Here is a 23,091-nt window from a genome sequence, read left to right as displayed (position 1 = left end):
AGAATAATGCAACCTATATATATTTTTAAATCAACTAAAATTTATTTAATTAAGCATAAAGTTACTTTCACATTTGTCTACAACTACAGTAAATACAGTTCTTGGAATAAGGACAAAGCCTTTAGAATTTAAAACCTCCCCACCTGCAAGATTACATATATAAAACTCCCACTATTGTTTAGATAATAGTGGATTAATCAAGTTAAAATAGTTATACTATCTAGAATAAAATAAAATGGAAATAATTTACTCATAAGATTCATATTTAAATCATCCTTATTTACAAACTACTATCCTGAGAATTATAATTCCATTAAGTTTCAATTTGAGCAAAGTGTAATCATTGAAGTAACAGCAGTTACTTCAACTGAAATGAGAACAGTCAAAATGACTTTTGAAGAGAGCAAAAATATTGTCAGGTTTCTTGCCGTGATTCTGGATCTTCAGTAGCAGGCTCATTTGAAGGCAGACTCAACCCTGAAGGGAACTCGCTCTATCTTCAGAATGTGGGGGTGGGGGGGGCAAAATCCAGGTCTTGGGGGAAGGTAAGGAGGAAAACCCCTCGGTGGATAGACATTTCTCATTGCAAATGGAGCACGTGGTGGACCTGGGACATCCCTTGGTGGAAAATAATCTGGAGAAGCTCCACACATGGTTCCTGGAGGAGGTGGAGGGAAAGGAGGTCCTCTTCTCATGAACGGGCCCCTCATATCCACTGGCAACAACGGACCTCTGATTGGAGCGAGAGCTGGAGGAACAAAGCCCGGGCCAGTTGCTTCATTTTCAGCGGGGAGAGATGAATCAGGCACATTTAAATTACCAAGATTATCTTTGGTATCATTTCTACTGGATTCCATTTCTGAAGGCATTGACCCATCCATTTTATCCGAAGAAGGCATATTAAAACTTCCGAGTTCTGCTGGTCCAGAGTGTCTAGCAGAATTAGAATAAAATGTGTCTTGCCTTTGTGGAGGAAGAGCTGAATCAGGATATGATTGTCCTGGTGGAGGAAACATCATCCTACGGTCCTGTTCCCACGGAGGCGACAGGGGCCCAGTGTCAGAAGGAGCCCTATGAGGACTGGTTAACCTCTCACAGCTTGATTCTCCTCTTTCATTGGTAATCTGATGGTCCAGAGGATTCCCTGGGCCTCTTGGGCCTCTTCCTCCTCCCGCTGGAAGCAAAGGTGAGAGTCTCCGTGGACCCTCCGACAAAGTTGGAGGATAGAGAAAAGCTCTCATTTCAGATGAAGGCCGACCCAGTGGAGAGGGACCATATGAGGAATGCTGTTTGCCAAATGCTGTATTTGGAACATCAAGCGCATAAGGATCTTTTTCTAAAAATTTCATTTTAAACTCTGTTTCGGCTAATTTTTGTCTGTTGTGAGCATTTTCTTTCCTTAAATCATTGAGGTTTCTTTCAGCAATCCAAGCTGCAAAACAATTACCATCTACTTTTTTCTTATAGGAAATAATCTTCCCTTGATAAAAATGAAGAACTCTCTCAAATTGTTCTTCCAGATCTTTGGCTCGCTTTCTGCAGGTCTCCAGCTCTCCAGTGCCATGGCTGATCGTTTCGTCTGCTTTAGAAAGTTTCTCATTCTCTGACCGGTTATTTTCCTCTACTATTAATTTCCTGTATAGCTTCATTCTATTTTCTTGATATAATTCTGTCATTACCTTTAGTTTCTGCTGAAGCTTCTGATTCTCACTTTCAAACTGTGTGTTTTCTGACTGCAAAGATGCTTGTTCCGTCTGAAGGTTTTTAATATGCTCTCTGAGTTCCTTCTTGGTTTCATCAACTTCAGATAACTGAATATAAAGTTCGTTTCTTTCTCCTTCTAAGGTTATTAAAGAATCATTTAACTTAGCTGCACGAATCAGTTTCTTCAAAGCTCGTTTTGGAGGATTGTCTAAGTTAGCACCATCTTCTGATTCACCGTTCATTTCGAATTCCAAGTTACCATCATCTGTTATGTCTTCTTCCAGCATAGCACCCAGATCTTTCATCTTTCGCAAGCATTCAGTCAGAGTCTCGATGTGATTTTCTTTACCATTTAGAACTTGTTCTGCATGTACTTTGGAGTCTTCAAATGTTATTTTCTGTTTATTAAGTTCACTCACTTGTTCTTTCCATACTTCAGCTTCTTGCAAAAGCTGTTTCTGGCTTTCCTGAAGTTGACAATTTTCATTCAAAGCATCTTGTATTGCTATCTTCAGTCGTTCTTCATTCATTTGAAATCTCTTCAAGGTCATTTTGGCTTCAGCTACTTGGGATTTGAGGAATTTTGACTCATCTTCTAGAGACTGTATCCTTTTGGAAATATCCGCCATCAATTCATCTTGTTCAGAATGTTTAGATTTCTCTTCTTTTAACTCTTTTTCTAGACAGAGTATTTCATGCTCAAGTTCAGAACTGGACCTGTTCAGCTTTTCACAGGTTGCCTCCAAATTTTGTTCTTCTGTTGCCTCCTTCTCAGAGCTGGCATCCTCTAAAGATGACTCTACTTCATAGGCTTCATACTCTTTTTGAACAAGGCTAAACTTTTCAAGTAATCTACATTTTTCTTCAATTAGTCCAGAAAGCGCGTCAGCAAGGTTTTTCTCTCTTCCCGCATAAAGCCGACTCCTAACTGATCTAAAACTTCTCCACAAGAAAAAGGGAACAGCAAAAAATCCAACGACAGCTGCACATATCACCAATTCCCATGGAAAACCATAAGGAGTTGAATCTGGTCTCCTGCCTTCAGGCAGTGCTGCCACAACCCTGCGTGGCTCCTCCAGGAGCAGCCCCCAGTAAGGCTGAGGGGTAGCCCCGGGCTCCTCCATAGTGCCAAGGCTGCTCTGGCGGTGGCCAAAGTAACCATAGCCTGTCGGGGCCACAATAACGGGCAGAGGATCCGCAGCCTTCCGTTTGGAACGCAAATCTGCACCAGGCAACCGGAGCGGACCACTGCGGAGTCGGCTGCGGGGGGGATCTGGAGGATGCGGGCACCTACAGGCCTCACAGGTCCACGCTGCTCACCCCAGTCCCCTTGTTACGCTCTATATCCTGAGGCAGGCTAAAACCTGTATTTTAAAACAATACCACACGCAGAGAAAGACTCAGGTAACCCAGCATCCCAGCTATGCCCATCCCCAAGCTGACACCCTAGCTAAATGTAGCCTTGTGCATGAGCCCAAGTGAGGCCAGCAGAAGAAACTCCCAGCTGACAGAATGATAAGCAATAACAAATCATTGTTTTAAGTCACTAAGCTTTGGGGTCATTTGTTATGCAGCAGTAGCTAACTGAAATACCTGCCACCTTATCACTTTGGTGTTTTCAGTTATCTGTGGTCTGAAATCATTAATTTGGGTGCTTGACTAAGATTATGCCCCATGGTAAACTGTGATAGGTAATTTTATAGCTAAAATATAAATTTTCTGATTGACCACTGCTTCATTTGAAGAGATATTTATTAAGCTCCTCCCAAATGAGGCAGATTATGCTTTTTAGATTAACTCCTTCCAGGAAAGGGCTCACCTCTGCCTAGCATGATCCTCAACTGTCCCACACACGAGTGAAAAACACAAATCTCATCCCCAGAAGACCCTGGGCACTTAAAACAGTGCGGGCACACAGAGAGTGCTCCGCTTACCCGTCCATCAAATGGACCTGCTCTGCATCCATTTCTGAAACACTGGCACTCCTTCAACACGGATGACACCCTGCCCTGCAGTGAGCCGTCACCTCCCGCGCATGCACATGTTTTCAACTCATCCGGAAAGCTCGCTCCTTCAGGAGAGGAACCAACTACCCAGGAATATGTCCTTCATGTACTGGATGTTCTATAAATATTTTTGCTTAATTGGTTTCTGGAGACTGTTATTTTGTTTTTTTGTTTTTTGTTTTTGTTAGGCACCAGTTCGCTGCTCTAAGCCTGGGCCCACGCCGACCTGATAGTGGGTGTTCACATTGAAACAGGGGTCACATCTGCCACTCCCCAGTCCGCAGCCTCCACTAGCTTCTAAAGTTACCCGAGATAGAGCCTCCCGGCCCTCCATGCACTGGCCCCAGCTCCCTCTCCTCCTCTCTGACCTGCTCCCTCCCACTACTCTGCTTCTGCCTTCCTTTCCTTGCCTTTCCCTGAACACAACAAGCCCACTGCTGCCTCAGGGCTTTCCCGCTTGTTTGCTCTGCCTGGACCATCCTTACTTCAGGTACCCACATGGCCACTCCCTCAAGGATTTGTTTGAATGTCACCTGTCAGCGTGGCACCTCCCACCCTCACCTTAGCCTTGCAGGCTCTATCTTATTTCCTTCCTTTGTCTTTCTCCACAGCTGTCTTCCTCCATCACGGTCTGACATACCACAGATTCATCTATTTGCTGATCATTATGTAAAGGTCCAAAAGGGCCAAGACGCGGCGGTTTTCCCTGTTTTCCCAGTCCCCAGGACGGTGCGTGCAGCAGGTATTCGGTAACTATTGAGAAGCGAATGGACACATGAGAGGGAGGCAGAGCTCCTGGGATCTGTTTCCCATTCACGCTTGTTCTTTATGCTGCTACCTGTGGCTGTTCTGCAAACAGCCTTCTCCGTGTCACGTGGGGGGCAGCAGCCTCAGGAGCACCCGAGCCATGCCTGGCACATCCTCCACAGAGCTCCCAGCCCACAGTACACTCTCGGGAAACTGATCTCTTACTAAAAGCTGTGGCGGACTGGAGAGAGGGTTACATGTACACCCTTTGGCCACATTTTCCCAATTTCCCTCGAAATGTCTTTCTCTTTCTTTCACTAACCTTCCTCCCTAATCATTGCCAACTTGTTTCTCTAGGACAACTCCAAAAAGCCTCGCCAGCCCCTAGACCCAGTAGGTGATGCTCCACAGCTCTACATGCCCCAGACATGTGGGCTACCAGCGGCACTGACCTCGGTGTCTGCCCACGGACCCCTGCTCATCCGCCCATCACGGTCTTGGAAGCTCAAGGGCAGGGACAGTGGCCCCCATGTCCAGTGCAGTCCTGGCACACAGTTCACATTTAATGAAAGCTCACTGAATGGATGATGAATACATACATGAATGAAGCAGAAAAATACTTAGGAATCTGAAAAGTTAGACAGATGGAAATGGCAATAGAAGGAGCTTCAGAGTTAGAAAATTAACACTTGTGAACCCAGGATTCTGCCTGCCATTCAGGACTAATACGGGTCCACTAAACAAAGCTTTCCAAGGAAAGCAATTTCACAGCTTCACCACTTCCTCTTTCTGGACAAAGCCTGTTAATTCACACACCAAATTAATAAATAGATGAGTGGGCAAACTGCATTCTCAGGGTTTGGTCTGTGCTCATGCTGTCCTAAAGCTAATGCTTCATGTGGAATGCAGCTGAGGTCCTTGGGTTGAAGGTGAAAGCTCCTCCCCCTACTCTTGGACATCCCCTTCCCCCAAAGGGCAGGGTCAGGGGCTTCAATCCCTTCCATAAAAAAATTCTACTGAGATACACTGAATTTTAAACAAACAACCAAGGAGCTAAGTGAGGCAGTTTGCTTTTACCAGTGGCATTTTGAAATTTACCAGGAAGGTTTTAAAAAAAATAGTATTGGCACCAAAGGAATGGGAGGGGTGCTCCTGAAATGGGCAATGCAGCAGAATGAACCTCTTGGAATGACTGTAATTACATTGTCTTCCTGCTCTCTAAGCCAGTGACAACGTGTGCTTACCGAGCTCTTCCCTGATGAGCAGGCCCCTCAGTCCTCTTTTTCTGGATTTGCAGCTGCATTGCAGGGGCAGCTTAAAATAACCCAAACCCAGGCCAGGCTGCAACTGATGTCGGACGCTCTAGGTTACAGAGCTTGGGGCAGCACCACCTAGAGTCTGCAGCCACCGTGGTGCATGTCCTTCTGGGGGATGCCAATGACCAGGAAGTCTCCAGAGGATTGGGACAGCCAGGAAATACAGCCTGCCCTCATCTATTAGCCTTTTCTCCTGGAAGACATGTCTGCAGGACAAACATCTGATGCCTCTGGGAAAGAAATACTGCTACACATGCTCTAAAGATGACAAATAAAATCACCACAGCCTGTTGTCATCAGGCAGGCCTGTGGTGATCAAGCAGCATGGCTGGGATTTTGGATGCATTTGGGAGGACCCAGGCAGAAAGAGAATGCCAGAGGCTGTCAGCCTGCTGCACAGCTGCAAACACGTTAAGAGAGACAGACAGGCAAAGCTGACATCTGTCAGGGAACAGTTAGCTGCCATCAAGCCCTTAGCCTCTGTTCAGCCCTCTGCAGGGTGTGAGATGTTTGCCGATGTCCTTCTATTCTAACACAGTCTCTTCTTCACACACATTGAGAAAAAAGGAAGCTGAGAGTACATGCTGCAAGAAGCAGTCACTTGATTCCCAAGGTCAGTTTAGCCCAGGAACAACAATCACCAGTTCCATGGGTGCTGTGGGCCAATGCACGCAGAGTCGGATCGTGTAACTTGTCATATTATCCATGAATAACTCATTTAATCCATGAATAACTCGATGAGGTGGGTCATATTAAGCTCATTTCACGCACTGGGAAACTGATGCTTAGCGGGGCTGAGCAGCACTGTCACCAAGGTGGAGAAAGCCAGAGAAGTAGAGGTCAGCCAGGTACGTCTGTCACACTGGAAACGCCGGTGCTCTCCTGCTCACCTTGCAGGCCTGGAGACTGATTGCAGCATCTCAGGCCAATCCCAGGGAACAGGGGACAGGCAGCTCCCACCTGAGGTGTAGGGGGCTGGAAGGGACATTCCTCTTGGGGACCCAGAGCTGACTCCTGGGATTCCCCACTTAGCCCACCTGCCACCATGTAAGGCGCGTGATGGAGCTGTGAGTCTCTGACTCTGCTACTCTGGGCAAGTCCCACAACCTCCCTGAATGGCAATGGTTCCTTGCACTGTCTGAGAACTGGCCACAGAGCACATTAGCTGAGAGACCCCGGCTCCTCGGAGTGTGGCCCACAGAGTAGCAGCCTCACAGCACCTGAGCACCAGCCCACATCTACTGAGTCAGAGTCTGAACTTTAACAAGATCCTGACTCCAGAGGCACAGATTAGAGTCCAAGACGCCCTTTTGAGGCCCACGTTTGAATTCCGGCTTCAAATCCCGGCTTGGCCATTTAGTGGCTGTGATTTCAGCTGTTACTTAATTACTCTGTCAAGAATCGATTCAGGTTTTGTGGGCCTAAATCTTATACAATCTGGAGTATTTTTCTTAAGAAAAGAAGGATATACAATTACAAATACGAAATTAGGTATAAAACTGATGTTCAGAATGTAAAGACTTCACGGCAAATTACAAATAATGAAGAGCTGGAAAGTACCGCAAAAACAGTAAACAATACAGAAAAATCATTTCATGTTTTTATCAACCAATATACGTCCACAATACTTTTATCCTGTACTTTGGGGCTCTGATTGACTCTTCATCTGGCTACGATTTTATAAAAGATAATTCAGCCTTTCCCCTAGCAAGGTTGATAGAAATGTTTCATTATCGATAGTTGGAATGTGTAGAATATGCCACTTCATGCATAGATATACTCATTAGATACAGCACTACTATTGATTTCTGCCCTAAAGATACAACAGCTACAGTGAATTGTATTTTTTGGAACTGCCATTGAAAAAGAAAACAATGCATGATGTGCTTAAAAGTATACAGGCCACATTAAGCATGCTCCTGACAAGAAAGACGTTTGCTGATGAGAATCGACTCTGCTAACAATTTCACACATCAGATAATTGGGAGAAGTCTCTAGAGTAGCTTTGAACTCCACATGCTACAGATCTGGGGTTCCCCTCTACTGTTCATGTTCCTCTACATACACGCAGAGACACACCCCTGTCACCATGCCCCTGGGTGAGTCAGGAAGTGGACAATGGGAGTAGTCCTGGGTCCTGGAAGTCATTCCTAAACAGGGAACATCTGATACACAGAAGTGGTAGCAAATCATCTGATTAGATCTCACTCATTCAAACTAATCGTATCCCCAACTCAATGACCTTTTCCCCTTAAAATCACTGACGATAGGCCGGGCACGGTGGCTCACGCCTGTAATCCCAACACTTTGGGAGGCTGAGGCAGGCGGGTCATGAGGTCGAGATGGAGACCATCCTGGCCAACATGGTGAAACCCTGTCTCTACCAAAAATACAAAAATTAGCTGGGCGTGGTGGTGTGCACGTGTAGTCCCAGCTACTTGGGAGGCTGAGGCAGGAGAATCGCTTGAACCCGGGAGGTGGAGGTTGCAGTGAGCCGAGATCACACCACTGCAATCCAGCCTGGGTGACAGAGCGAGACCTCATCTCAAAAAGAAGAAAAAAATCACCGACACTTGACACAGGGAACATGTATGTGCTGGAGGGGACATCGGCATGAAGAAACCTATCTTAACCAATTACAAGTGAAATATTAATAACTAACTTTGCAAACTTGCAAAACACATTACCAAGAGAACGAATGGCTGGGCCCCTTCCAGAGCCTGACAGGAGCCTGTGCATTACAGAAGCCTTGAGGGAGAAGCTTCAGTGAACGGCCCAGTGAATGGCCCAGTGAATAGCCTCTGTACTCTGGTCTCAGAACTCTCTCCATGAAATAGTGGGACCGATAGTATTTTACATACAGGCTGTGTGAGCGCTGGGGAGAATAGATATGTAAAGGGTTTCTATGTACTTATCATGGTGCCTGGCATATATTTAAGGTTCAGGAAGTGGTAGCTATCATCAATGCATTCTTCCCTTGTTGAAAACATCTTATTTTAGTCTGCATTTTAGTTTAGAGAAGGGAGCCACATGGAGCCAGGCGCTGGCTTGGGTTTGGCCCTTCCAGCCATCCAAGCATGGACAAGCCCAGCCCTCCTTCCTAGGTTTGCATCCCAGGCAGGGCCTGGCTCCCTGGGGCGCCATTGGCCCAGAGCCCCTCAGGGTCACCTCAGGTTAGTTACCCAAGAAATCTTTAAGTTTCATCTTTTAAATCATCCACCTAAAATTTATTTTACCTCAGTGATTTCTCTTCTGAGAATCCTAAACACACTCCTTCCCCCTTCAATTAAACCAGCATGAATTCAGTACCCTTCTATCCCTTCAACCCTTCCTTCACTCCGAGCATTCCTGTGCATCATTCTCCGGCATTATTCTCACCGCATCCTCAGGCTCTGGGAAGCTGCGTGAGCACCTGAGGTGATCCAAACTCGGGTCTGTCTCCCTCACCAGTGTTTTCTCCATTCTCTTACGCGGAGGAGGACAAGTAAGGCCCCGTTAATGCTAACCTGTGGGCTTAAGCCCTAGTTCCCTGCCTGTTGACCAGGCAGATATTCACTAAAGAGCATGAATATGACTTACGGGTGGCAGCCCACCTCCCTCCTAGTCCCACACTGCACCTGCGAACATCACCATGGAGCTCCGCAGGGCAACTGTTCCTTCCTCATCTAAGTGACTTGCCAGTGGACCAGCGACATCCCAGGTCTCTCTTTCTCAACAAATGGCAGCAGGTTGGTGGGGATGTGATGCTGCCAGGTGAAGGACAAGTTTTATTAAGCCTGGGTAAAAGACGGGGCAGCTGGGGACAAAGAGGAGTTTGCCCAGAGAGGGTGCACAGGGAAGGAAAGAGGGAGAGAGCAGAAGAGGAATTTCAGAGGAAATAATATAATTCAAGAACAAAGATGGACAGGTACCCCTAGGTCCCTGAATCCTCCATGTTCTGCCACCCCTGCCCTACTCACATATCCAGGTACCCTTACACACCCAAGCCAGTCCAGTGAACTGTTTTCTGGGAGACGCTAGGGAAACGCACACGCTGCTGAGGACTGGTGGAACCAGTGAGTCCTGCGGTTTAAGGACAGTGTTCCTCAGGGCTGTGCAGAAGGGCTCTGCGCTAAAAGCAATTCTGCTATTTACCTAGTATGTGTTGGGCAAGTTACTTAACATCTCTGAGTTCACGTTCCTGAGCTGTAAAACGTGTTGATGGGGCTTAAACAAGATGACAAAAATGCCTGCAGCAGCCACCCGATAAATCCTAATATCACAATCCTGGGTTGACCCCGGTCTCTGCCCGCAGGGAGTTCTGAATTCTTATGTCCCAAACTGCAAACTCAGTGTCCTCCGAGAACATCGCCCCTCTCCTCCCACCTCTAGATGTTTCAATAACTTCTTTCCTGTTTAATGAGAGATTTCACCCCAGTGTCCTCTCATTCCCTTCTGTCCCTCTGGGAATTTCTGCCATCAATTTTGCTGCCTTTTTCATACTTGTCACCTGAGCTTCCAAATATTGATCTCCCTCCATCCTAAAAATACTTCTGTGCCTCATCCCTGCATGCTCGAATGCGATCTTCCTTCTCCTCTTTACCATCACACTTCTCAAAATAACGATCGGCATTTCTTGAATGTTTCTCTCCAAGACCCTCTGTGAACTCCGAGTGCCAATTCCAGCTACGCCTCAGGGTCAGCACTTCCTCCTGCCACCTCTGCACCTTCAGCCGCTCTCCATCCTGGAGACAGCCCCTTGGTCCTCATCTCAAGTCCTCTGTAACACTTAATGCAACTGACACTTCCCTCTTTAAAAATCTTTCTCAATGTTTGAATATTTTAGAATTATACACTGCAGTATGAAGGAGTGGAAAAACATGGCATCTGGGATTTACTTTAAATTACTTCAGCAAATAAAAAAGAAAAAGAAAAGGAGGAATAGAAGAAGCAAAAAGGATATGGCAAAATCCTGACAATTATTTAATTCAAGATATTCAGGGTGGGCATATGGGGATTCACTCTTAAGTCTCTGTATTTCTACATACAAAGCAGTTGACATTTTCCATGTAATTTTTTAAACTTTTTATTTAGTTAGTTTTTGGAACAAGGTCTTGCTCTGTCATCCAGACTGGAGCACAGTGGTGCAATCACAGCTCAGTGAAGCCTGAACCTCCCCAGCTCAAGCAATCCTCCCACCTCAGCCTCCCGAGTAGCTGGGACCACAGGGACACATCACCATACCTGGCTAATTTTTGAATTTTTTTTTTTTTGTAGAGACAGGGTTTTGCCATGTTGCCCAGGCTGGTCTCAAACTCTTGAGCTCAAGTGATCCACTCACCTTGGCCTCCCAAGGTGCCAGGATTACAGGTATGAGCCACCATACCTGGCCCATAATTAGAAATTATTTTTCTTTCCTGGACCTCCTTATCACACATCCCTCCTGGCTCTGCTCCTTTCTGAAACCTCCTCCTATTCCCATCTGTTTCTTCTCTTTCTCTAACTGCTTTGTGAAAAATAAGTGCTTCCCAAGGCCCTTGCTCACCTCTGTGTGAGGTGCCGGTGGCCAGTGCCGAGGCCTGGGTGAAACTCCCCAGTCTACTGCTTCACCTGAGCCTGCTGTGAAGGTGAGCCAATGCGATAGCTTTAGTCCTGCCCTCTCGACAAACTCCAGACCCACAAGTATTTTTAAAAATTTACACATATTTTAAATACGTATATAAATACAGAGAATAATAAGACAAAATCCCTGACCCACTACCCAGATTTAACTAGTGCTGACATTTTGGTATATTTGCTTCAGTTTTAGAAATAACAAGTTAGAAATATAGCGAAGGCCCTGACACACCTCTCCCAGACCCCATTCTCCTCCCTTGCTCCCCATAGGAAACCACCGATCTAAACTTGGTGTATAGCCCTAGACCATGTTTGTACTTTGACCACAGAGGCTGATGTCTAGAACAACACATAAAGCGATTTTTTTAAATCTTCATGACTCTTTAGGTATGTCTGTAATTTTTTTCACTCAACACTGTGTTTTCCCCATATTGATACACAAAGATCCTGCTGGTTCATTCTGAACGCTGCAGAGTAAGTACTTTCTCTTATGACACACATTGCAGGTTGTCTGTCCACTTCCCTAAGCGGACCTCTCAGCTGTGTCCCAAGCGAATGGTGCCAAGGTGACCTGCCTTTGTGGGTCTCTTGCTGGGCACCTGTGTGAGCATGTTGCTCTCCTCACCTGCCAGCGTCCCTGTAACACTTCCTTGTGCTTGTTTGCTTTTCTGACTCCCCCACTCAAATGCAAGCAGAGAAGGCATTCATTTCATCTCTATGCTGTTAGCGCATCATGCCTAGCTCATAGTGGATTAATATGAAGGAGAAAAAGAAGGAAGGAAGGAAAGGAGGGAGGGGGACTTTCTATCATCAGGCTGAGGAGCTAAGGACTAGGCAGTACGTGGAATTATTTTGTGGAAGTCCAGGTATGACATTGTAGTGAGGAATCCAAGAGGCATTTTAATAGCAATGTATATGCCTGCAACCAAAGAACATACTCTCAGCAAGTGTTTTACCTCTCAGCAGAAAGATGGGAGCTGCTGTCTGTATTTTGCACGGCTCCTAAAACAGGCATCTGATAAAAGCTAGTTATAGACTATTTGGTGTCATTTTCCAGATGAAGGGAACTACATGGTCTCAAGTCAGCTAAGACTCAACAGAGAAAAGATAAGACTGACAGTAATTCAGCCAACATCTATTTCCACTCCTGCTCTGTGCCAGGCAGCCCAGTTGAGCCCTAAGGAGGATCTGGGTAGGGCATGGCTTCTTCACTCCCCTACAATCCGCTCATGTCACGCCCCTCCTTCAAACCCTCCAATGTCTTCCAGCAGCTTTGCAATGAAGTGTCAACTTCTTGCTCTGCTGTTCTCTTTGAGATCTGGGCCTGTCCCTCCTGCCTCCCTTCGTCCTACCCATGTGCACCAGTGCTGACCCTCCCAGCCGGGTCCCCTCAGGGCTTTCATGCTCACAGGGCAGCATCTTCTCACGGCAATCCTCCTCCCCACCTCTCATCACTGCCTCCTCTACCCTGCTGTCCTGCTACAGGGTCTGCATGGCACTTTCCACCGACAGAAATGACAGGATTTGCCTATTATTGCTGTCTCTTTGTTCCACTAGAATGTAAACTCACGAAGGGCAGGAGCCTTGTCGGAATGGTTTCTTGGCTGTAGCTCCCTCACCTACAACTGCGACAGTCACCTAATGAGTATTTGTTGCAAGTGGACTACTGGTGGCCTTCAGATTCTCTGCTCCACGGTGCCTGAGGCCCAGCTGTGAACCTGCAACACTGCTGTACCCCAATTATGGATTCCCCTTTGACTCAAACTCATTTCATTTTGTTTCTGATAACTGCAATTCACAGTTCTGCGACGCCTGGTGGGAGAGGAACTAGGCAGAGAGCTCGCTGGATCAGGAGGCAGCCACTGAGTGCTGACCCTGGTCAATACGCAGACATTGATCCAAGAACTGAGAAGCGGCTGCACATCTCTCAGGCTGTCAAGTACCTGCAGTGACCATGAGCAGTAAGGTGTGTGGCAAGAGATGGGGCAAGCCTGGGTTTTCCTTCAAGACCTGGTACAGAGCAGGTGTTCAGTATCTAGCAGGTTTGCCTCTCAATCCATAAACCTGGGTCTCTAGTGAATTGCTATTCCAGCTTCTAATTCCACTCGGCTGGAAATTACAGGTTGGTTGTTACTGGACTCCAGGAGGCTCCCAAAGTCTCACAGGAATCCGGGAGACTTAAATGATCCAAGGGCAGGAAAGAAGGCTGCTCATTCCAGCCCAGCTGCAGATTTGCTCCTCAGTCTTCAGTGTGTAAGCTCAGAGCAGTTCCTGCGAGTCTACTTCCAGGCAAGCGAATCTACCTGGGGGCTGTGCCTCTCTAAGGCACACCAGGTAGCCTCTGCCTCGGAGCTCTTGCTGTCGGAAGCCCACCTGAGCACACATCCAGGCAGCACCCGTCCTCTGCTCACCCAGACCACAGGGGAAGATCTGGGCAACTCCTCTTCCAGGACATTACTGCAGCATATGGAGATAATGGTCTGCTCTACCTTCAAGCCGTCAGAACTTAAGGGGCTCAGGCATCTTTCTCTCACAGACATGTGCCTGCTGCTCTCCCCGCTCTTCCACTCAGCTGGGGAGCGGAGGTCCAAAGCATTTTCTCAGAAACTCAACTTGATGTAATCTTTCTCACATTTTTTCTCATCAGTGTTCCTCCCCACCCACTGTGTGCGCGCGTGTGTGCGCGTGTGTGTGTGTGTGTTGGGGATATGTGTGTTGGGGATATGTGTGTTGGTTCAGCCTTATCATGCATTTTCTCCACTCCTTCTTTATACATGTGGGTTGTGCTTTTTAAAACATAACCGTCAAGGCTTAACGTCTTTGTTTTCTTGTTCCTCCCTCACACCTCTTTGCAGGCAGCCCTGGCCTCTGACGAGGGAGTGTCACAGGGTGGAGATGGCATATCAGTTCATCCTTTACAGACCATCCAACCGCAGGAGTTATCGCTTGAAAAAAGGTTTCACAGATCGTTGGGAAATGCTGGGCACATGCCCTTTTCTTCATGACTCACGGGGCAGATAAACACATAAGGGTCACCTCCAGGAAAGAGCCCTGTTTATACACTAGTGATTCCCAAATGCGCTCAGCTTCAGAGGCTGCTTTAGAGAAGTCTTGGGTGGGCGTGGCCCAGGCTTAGGCTCTTGTTCCCAGGACTGCTGTATTTCTATATACAAAGCAGTTAACATTTTTCACGACAATTTTTACAATTATTATTTATTTATTTAGTTCTGGGGACAGGGTCTCATCCTGTCACCCTGGCTTGAGCACAGTGGTGTGACCACAGCTCACTGCCGCCTAAACCTCCTAGGTGACAGCAGTGACTCCTGTGGGACAGGGATCACACCTGCAGAAGAGCTCAGGTGGGTGGATTCACTTCCTGTTGCAGCTGTAACAAACTACTGCAAACTTCACGGCTTAAAACAATGCAAATTTGTCCTCTTACTGTCCCAGAGGTTGGAAGTTTGAAATGGGTCTTATGTGCTAAAATCAAGATGTGGGCAAGGCTGGGTCCTTCTGGATGCTCTAGGGGAGGATCTATTCCTCGCCTCTTCCAGCTTCTGAGGCCATCACAGTCCTTGGCTTGTGGCCCTGCCTCCATCTCCAATTAACATCCCTCCAACCTCTGCCTCTATCATTGCCTCTCCTCTCTGATCCTACCTCCCTCTTAGAAACACCCTTGTGATTATCTGGGGCCACCCACATGGTCCAGGGTCCTCTTGCCATGTCAAGACCCTTAATCACATGTGCAGGGCTCCTTCTGCCCTTCACAGGCTCTGAGGATTCGGATGAGGATGTCTTGGGAGTCACTGTTCTGCCTGCCACAGGGTGTGGTGCTGGAGGCATGGAGTGGGCTGTCTGAATCCTCCATCAGAGTCAGGTGATAGCCATGTAACCTCACATGGAGCTGGCTGGATGATTCTTGGACAAGTCTCTGTTGGCAAATCCCGATGAGCCCCGGGCACTCTGCACTGCAGCCTGCCAACGCCAGCAGGGATGGGAGACTACACTTTTGACAAACCAAGTCCAGTCCTAGACACTGAGATCTGGGCTGCAACTCAGTCCTCCCTGCCCCATCCCTGTGATGGGACCTCTCCAGAGACAGAATGCAAATGGGCTGGTAAGGAGCTGCTCTGTGAGCTGACAGGCTTCACTGCCACCACCACAGCCACCTGGGGCGATGGAACGGGTGGCTCGTTAAGGCCAGGAAAAACAACAGTGTCAGTTGTGCCACACCCACACTGAGGTCGGGTGCCAGCCCACGGCCAAGTACCAGACCCTCAGGCAGCACATCTCACAGTGGAAAGTGCCGGCAGCCACCACTCAGATGCTTTGGGGCTGGGGCTGGGGACTTGAGAGCCACTGGTAAGACAAACAGCTCCAAAGTTGCCTGTTCAAAGAAGAAGAAGAGAGAAAAAGAAGGGAGGAGGGAAGGAAGGGAAGGAAGAAAAGGAAGATGGAAGGAGAGAAGGGGGTCGAAGAAGAAAGAGGAGAGGAGGGGAGGGAAGGGAAGGGGAGGGGAGGAGAGGGAGACAATCCCCCAAGCCCAGTTAGCCCTCAGCCACCCCTGCAGAGATGAGCAGCTGTCCTCCAAAGCTAGGAGGCGCTCTGATTTCATAGCAGGTGAACATCAACAGAAAATCTCACCCACTGGCAGCAGTTTGGTCCTATTTTCCCCAGGTGGGTACCTACCTTTTGGCACCCCTCAGATGAAGCCCCTTTGGGGGCTCTATGAATTATCTCAAGTTAACAATAAGCTTCAGGCACCCTCAGGGCTTGGGGCTGGGTAAAGAAGAGAAGGAACGACCTACTCCTGATCAGTTTTGAAAATCACCCCTTCCTCAACCTTTCAGCTACCCTCCCGCTTTGCAGCTGCTTCTCCCCGGTGCCCTGCCCTTTAGTCACTCCTGTCTGGGACTGGCCACCTGGTGGCCTTCTGGAGGGTGGCACCATACTCAGATGTCGTTTGGACTCTCCTCCCCCACTGTTTAAAACAAAACAACCAAAAAAACACCCCCTCAGGCCGGGCATAAGTGGCTCACATCTGTAATCCCAACTCATTGCGAGGCCAAGGCAGGAGGATCACCTGAGCCCATGGGTTCCAGACAAGCCTGGGCAACATGGCCATACCCCTTCTCTAAAACAAAAACAAAAAAACAAAAACCTCTTTTCCTCTTTCCCTCAGTCCCAGGAGAGGGGGTGCTGGGTCTGTTGAGGGTCTTCACAATAATGCCAGTGGGTTTGAGTCCAGGGATAGGGTCCCCATCTGCCCTGTTATTCTTCCTAGGACCCCCACTTCTGCATTTTTGGGGTCGCAGTTCAGATAAGGGGGCAGGGAGGGGATGGTGATGTCTCCTGAGTTGGGGGAAGAGAAAGAAGAAAGCACTGCCTGGCTGTGCCTGCTTCCTTCCCTCCTGCCTGAATTCTGCCTGTCCCCAAACAGTGTGGCCCCACTCAGCCTCCTCATCCCCTTTCCTGCTCTCCCCAGCAGCCAGGCTGCACCCCCCACTGCATACAACGATCACACACCACCTGGATCATAAGCCCTCTCCTCCCGTCCTGAGCAAATCCCTCCTGTGCTTGACCTTACTCAGTTCTCACCCTCTCTGAGCAGCATTCCCAGAAGATCTCAGAATTCTCTGTATCTGATATAAACTGTATTGCGGGAGGAGAGATTCTGTGGTCCCTCCAGTATGTTTGGAAAATGTGGATTCTATGCTGCAGGACTTCTCAGAACCTTTGATATAACAACATCTGCGGGCAGGGGGCGAGCCAGTACACGTAAGGACCTCAGGCCCTTGACACCTCTTCCTCTGGGAAGCCTTCCTGGCATTACTAGAGATTATTCCTTTCTAAATTTCTCTTGCACTTAGAAGGAGTGCACCACTGTTTAGCTCTTTCTTAGTCGCTCACTTGTTTTCCCAAAACTCCACTGCCTTTGTCTAGGCCCCCGCTAGCAAAGCAGCTTGAGGACAGGGGTCCTGTTTCATACCAGGCTAAGCACCTGGCAGGAACATCACATTTCATCGACTGACTTCTAAAACTGATTTAAACTAGTAGAAAATAGGGTCAGCTTTCTGGTAATTTCTCCACTTAATTGTCCTCTTACATCATCAGCAAAAGTACTGCCTGTGAACACTTTCCATAGAAACTGAAAGAAACGAGGAAGTGATTCTTAGAACAGATGCTACCAAAGGTGGAATTAACTTTTTCTTTCCTTGTACTGATCTAGATGGTTTATCAACAGCAATACACACACCCCTACACATCACAGATGCACATACACATACACACACACCCCTACACATCACACACAAATACAGCCACACAGAGCTATCCCAGACAGCCCCTCAGTTCCAGTAGTTACAGAGATGCATGGAGATGTGTACCAGAGCCTTCCTTGGTAACTCATGCCCCTTCCACACTTCCTCCCACAACTTGCCAAGGAGAGATGCTCTGCCCGTTCTGCCCTGACCACGTGGCTTTCCCCGAAACACCCCTTTCCCACCCAGGCCTCCACCTTCATACTCTTCCATGAAATCACACTTCAGTGCCAGCCCAGATGCCACCCTTCCTCCCCAAAGCTGAGACCAGACATGATTTTTTCTCCTCACCAAATCCCTCTCCTAAGACACAGGAGTTCCTTCTGTCATTAGCTGTGTGTAGCAGTCTGTTTATGTGTGCAGTGGTGTGTGGTGTGGTGCATATGTGTATGTAAATGTGTGTGGGGTATGTGTGTGGTGCACATGTGTCTATGTGTATGTGGTATGTGTGGCATATGTGTATGTGAGGTGTGTGTGGTGTGTATGTGACTGCTGTGTGTGTGGTATGTGGTGTGTGTAGTGACACATATGTGTGGCGTGTGTCTGAGTGTGTGGTATGTGCTGTGTGTGGCGTGTGTGTGAGGTGTGTGTGTGGCGTGTCTATGCGTGTGTGGTATGTGGTGTGTGTGGCGTGTGTGTTGTGTCTATGCGTGTGTGGTATGTGGTGTGTGTGGTGTACATGTGTGTGTCTTGTCTTCCCTGCACTGGTTGCTTGAGGTAGGCTCTGTGCCTTCCCTGAATCTTCCCAGGCTCAGTGTGGGCGCAGGACTCCCCTGGGGACCTGGAGATGGGAGCCCCTCCTGCAGTGACCCCCTTGCTGTGGCTTTTCTCTTCCTCACTCACAGTGGATGAAGCCACCTCCAGTTCCACAGCTCCTGCTCCCAGTCACCGGGAGAGGCCAAGCTAACCTGGGTCCCTCCAGGAGATCCATTTCACAGGCAGTGGACACAACTCACTAGTCCTCCCCACTGCCAAGGTGAGGGCGTAGTCAGAGCAAAGCCATGGATGACACAGGGGAAAACCCTGGAGAATTAGAGCAGGCTGAATGTTTAGGCTCAGAAGGGAAGAGCCCGTGAGAGGCAAAAAGGTTAAGGCCCCTTCAGGGTTGGGGCGTGTGTGTGTGTGTGTGTGTGTGTGTGTGTGTGTGTGCGCGCGCGCGCGCGGTGGGTGGGGACAGGGATGTCCTGGGAGCAGAAGGGACAGAATTATCCTCTGAATGCTCTAAGGTGGGACAGGGAGCAAGGATAATTGACAGCGATAGCACAAGTAACATTAAAACATTACTAGATCATTCTATGATGCATTTATACTTCTAAGCATCATGTTGCACATCATAGATATATACAATTTTATCTATCAATTTAAAAAATAAAATAATAAAGTAAACATATATAAAACACTGTTATTCAGAAAAACAAAGAATAACTAGAAATGGGTGGAGCTTTAAGGGAAAAACAAAGCCCCCAGCCTGAGGCGTCTAGTGCTTCATACTTGATAGGAAACCCCAATAAACCCAAATAAGTGTACCCTACGTCATAAACGGGCAATATCAGCTTCTTTGAGGCTCCCAAAAGTAACAAGTGTTAACATTTTTAGCTGGATCTAAACTTATGTAGATTTTGGCATTAATTCTGAACACTAAATAGGAAGGAGAAAATGGAAGTTTATAAAACACCCATATTCCTCCAAAATAAATAAATAAATAGACAATCCCATTACCGCTCCCCACCCCACCCCGGGAACTATTAATAGCAGGTTATTCTGTGATTAAAATCACACGATGCCACGGCCCACTCGTTGCTGTGATGGAAGTACCATACCACTGTGCTGGGTTTATATTTAGCCCCCAAAGCTGGGTCATCAGAAATAGCAGAGCAAGATTGTTCTATTTTAATAAAAAAATAGTACATTATTTAGGAATTCATATCTAAAGGTGATGTCATTCTGTCCTGGAGAAAACAGAAAGATATTTTAAAAGGTTGCTGAAAATGATCGAATTACTGAATATACGGCAGGTGGGCTGAATGAGACAAGGTCCCGTCTTCTAAACCCAGACTGAAATGCCACATTAAAACTCATCACTTTCCTCATCTCCACACTCTTGTTCACTAGCACCCTTTACACTCACATCCTCAATCCCCACTGTGCACCGGCATCACTCAGGCAGTCAATAAATATTTTCCAGGAGCCTGCATCCCATTCCAGGGCCATCCCAGATACTCCCCGAGAGCTTTTACTTCTCCAGTCCCTCCTTGGGGAGGCCACATCGGTGCCATTCTAACGATAACTGCCTTTTATGAGTGTCTGCCATGTGCCACGCACTGTGCTAGGCATTTTATATACATAATTCCACTTAACCTTCACAAGCCACTGAGGCAGCAGTGAACTCATTTTACACCAATTCAGAAGCTCAGAATGGTGAATGACTTTCTTAAGGGGTACAGTCAGGTTTTGAACTCAGGTCTGCCCAACTCCAAGGCCAGTGCTGTTAACCTCCCCTACATTCTGTGGTCTTCCACTGGACTCAGGGCACACTGAGGTGGAGTACACACGTAAAGACCACCAAGAAACCAGAGAACTGGGCATCTGGCCTGGTGTCCAGTAACTGGACAAATGCAGCTCTTTTTAAAGGCAAACTCTTGTTATCAGTCCACTAAGTCTCAGCAGCAGACCCCAAAATAGGAACTTCTTCTGCCCCAACATAGAAAGATGGCTTTTACCTGCTCCCGGAACAAAGGCTGAGGTGGGCTTTTTCGTTTTGTTTTTTTTTATTTGTTTGTTTTCTATAATACAGACATCATCACTCTTAACAGTGACGATGACAACAGCCGCTAGCATTTTTTGAGCGCTCCGGATGTGCCAGGCACTATTCTAAGTGCTTTACTCAGACGACCTTAGCATACCCTCATGGCAGTGCTGTGAGACAGGAACTATTATTATCTCCATTCGTGTAGACGAGAAGGCTGAGGCCCTGATTGCACTTAATTGTGAAGAGGTAGGATGATCTGAGGGAGACTGCACGACACATTCACTACCTGTTGAGATCACGTGTGACCACTGTGTACCTTGCACTTGTGTGCAGGTTTCCTGTGGACTGCCCCTTCCATTCTCCTAGCTCAGGGCAGTAACGAGAGCAGTTCTTATCAAACAGATGAGAAAATAGAGGTCTGGAGCAGGTAAAGTGGCCCCCGGGGCTTTGGTGAGGATCTGTTTTCTAAGCTACCAGGGTACTAGCTTTGTAATCAACTGCTGAAGACAGATTTCTGTCCAGGGGTTTGAGGTGGAGTCCTGTAGACCCAAACACAGGAGGTAGAACAGGCAGCTTTGGAGCCATCAAAAGTACTGTGAGCCCTTTAAAAACCCTTTCTTTTAAAAAAATGTTCAAGCCTTAAAAAAAGTTATCCAGGCTGGGTGTGGTGGCTCACACCTGTAATCCCAGCACTTTGGGAGGCCAAGATGAGCAGATCATGAGGTCAGGAGATCGAGACCATCCTGACTAACATGGTTAAACCCCGTCTCTACTTAAAATACAAAAACTAGCTGGGTATGGTGGTATGCACCTGTAGTCCCAGCTACTCAGGAGGCTGAGGCAGGAGAATCACTTGAACCCAGGAGGCGGAGGTTGCAGTGAGCTGAGATCGCGCCACTGCACTCCTGCCTGGGGACGGAGCAAGACTCCATCTCAAAAAAAAAAAAAAAATTATATAAACTTGCAAGAATATTTAACATGAAGCTCAGATGCACATGATGACAAAAAGAAACACGGTGACTGTCGAGTCATCCCAACATGTACTCTGCACTAAATGTATGTCTGAGGCTCTAAAACCCTGGGCTGCAAGTACAGGTGTGGCATATATCGTAGCATGGAGGTATCCAGCGACAGGGCTAACCTCCAGCCTCTCGCTCTTCCCCTTCTCCCATGTTTTCCTTCTGATACTTGCATTTCTAGATGCATAAAAAATGATTAATTTGGCTCCAGCTGCAGACTAGGAGGTTGTTTTGGTCAGACACCAGGTGGCTCTTGAGATAAGCCACACTGTCCTGCCAAAGGACACCTTTCTTGTCCACGTAAGGGGACCAAGGGATGCTGAGGAAGCAGATTCTCCTCCTAAGGAAAGCACCAGCATTCACCTTTGGGAGGAAGAGGGAGCTTTCCAGAGGGAGCATAACAGATTACAGGCTTTAGTGCCAGTGCCAAATGGATTTGAACACCCCTTCTGTGTCCTGGACAGTCAGCTGCACAACCTGAGGCTTGGTTCCCTGTCTGTGGAAATGGGACAGTTATGCAAATAGCTCTCAGTGCCACTGTGAGGAGGGCCAGACAGGCAAGATGAGTGACAGAACCTGCCCAGGCACCCAGCACTCAGCAGCCTGGAGGTATTTGAGCATTGTCTGTCCCCTGACCTGACCGGAACCTGGATCTGCTCTCAACAGGCCTCTCTGAGGCCACTGCAGCACCTCTGTCTCAGATGGCTGCCACTTGGTCAGGTGCTGGTCAACAAGGAGCAGGAAGGCTTTGCTCCCTCCATGTCCCAATGTGGTCCATCCACAAAGGACATCCCTCCATGAAGTCATGTTCATGGGCTTTCCTTTTGGGGCTGGGAAGGGAGTATTTGCCTTTCCCCTCCCCACTTCCTGTATTTCTATATGCCTAATTTTTTGCTGTAAGAAGTTATTATGTTTCAATTGAGAAGAGTTAATAGCCACCTCCATTTCAAAGGGCAAAAATGTTAAAATTCCATTAATTCTTTTCATTTTAGCCCTTGGATGGTTTTAAATCTCTGTTTATTCATCTTCCTGAATAAAGGATATTCTGGAATTTCACAGCATTATTTAGCATTCTCATATTCTATCCTGTAATTTCAACCCCTGTCATTGTCTTCACACAAAGAAAAACAGCAAAGTAGACATCTCCCTCTGGAATGAAAGCCTGGACAACAGTGTTTACGTGCCTGCCCAAGGTGAGTTTGAAAATAAAGAAAATATAGCAGTTTGATTCCTCCTAGCTCCACAGTACTTTCCAACACCAAATCAGCTTCCTCACACATCAAGGTAATCTGCAAAGGGAAACTGACAGTCAGCATAAGTGGCTGCTTAAAGCATTTCTTTGCACATATGTTCCTTGTTGTTTTTAAAACAAAGATGCAATTAAGAAAAATGTATGCAAATAAAAATTGTCTAACTCAATTGTATACACATTAGGAAATTTACCTACTAAAACACTGTCATAATTTTTAAGAGCAAAGAAAAAAATCCTGCAATTCAATAATCTCTTTCTAATTAAACTGTTTGACTGGCTGATTTTGGTCTATACTGGATTTATAAAAAATAAAAGTCACCTTTATTAATCTTGACTGCTTGGTAATCCAGCAGAATAATTTGAGAATCTATTTGCTAACATGT

General features: G+C 47.2%; 3 protein-coding genes across 4 annotated transcripts in view; all 3 read right to left on the bottom strand.

Annotated features, from left to right (window-relative positions):
• Positions 1-23,091, bottom strand: part of LOC105490756 (ATPase copper transporting beta) — a 147,638-nt gene that overhangs the window by 43,497 nt on the left and 81,050 nt on the right. The window lies entirely within an intron of this gene.
• LOC105490759 (transmembrane protein 272) overlaps positions 1-23,091 on the bottom strand; it is a 125,967-nt gene that overhangs the window by 100,519 nt on the left and 2,357 nt on the right. The gene's annotated exons all lie outside the window — the stretch shown is intronic.
• LOC105490757 (cTAGE family member 2-like) lies at positions 51-17,869 on the bottom strand. Its single transcript, XM_071081293.1, is given in 2 exon segments — positions 51-493; positions 495-17,869. Coding segments are annotated over 2 exon segments (2,412 nt in total). The 5' UTR covers positions 2,829-17,869; the 3' UTR covers positions 51-415.

This window comes from Macaca nemestrina, chromosome 16 (genome assembly GCF_043159975.1).
Source record: "Macaca nemestrina isolate mMacNem1 chromosome 16, mMacNem.hap1, whole genome shotgun sequence".
In the NCBI taxonomy this organism is placed as follows: domain Eukaryota; kingdom Metazoa; phylum Chordata; class Mammalia; order Primates; family Cercopithecidae; genus Macaca; species Macaca nemestrina.
Note: the sequence above shows the minus strand (reverse complement) of the source record. Positions and strands in the feature narration are given on the sequence as shown.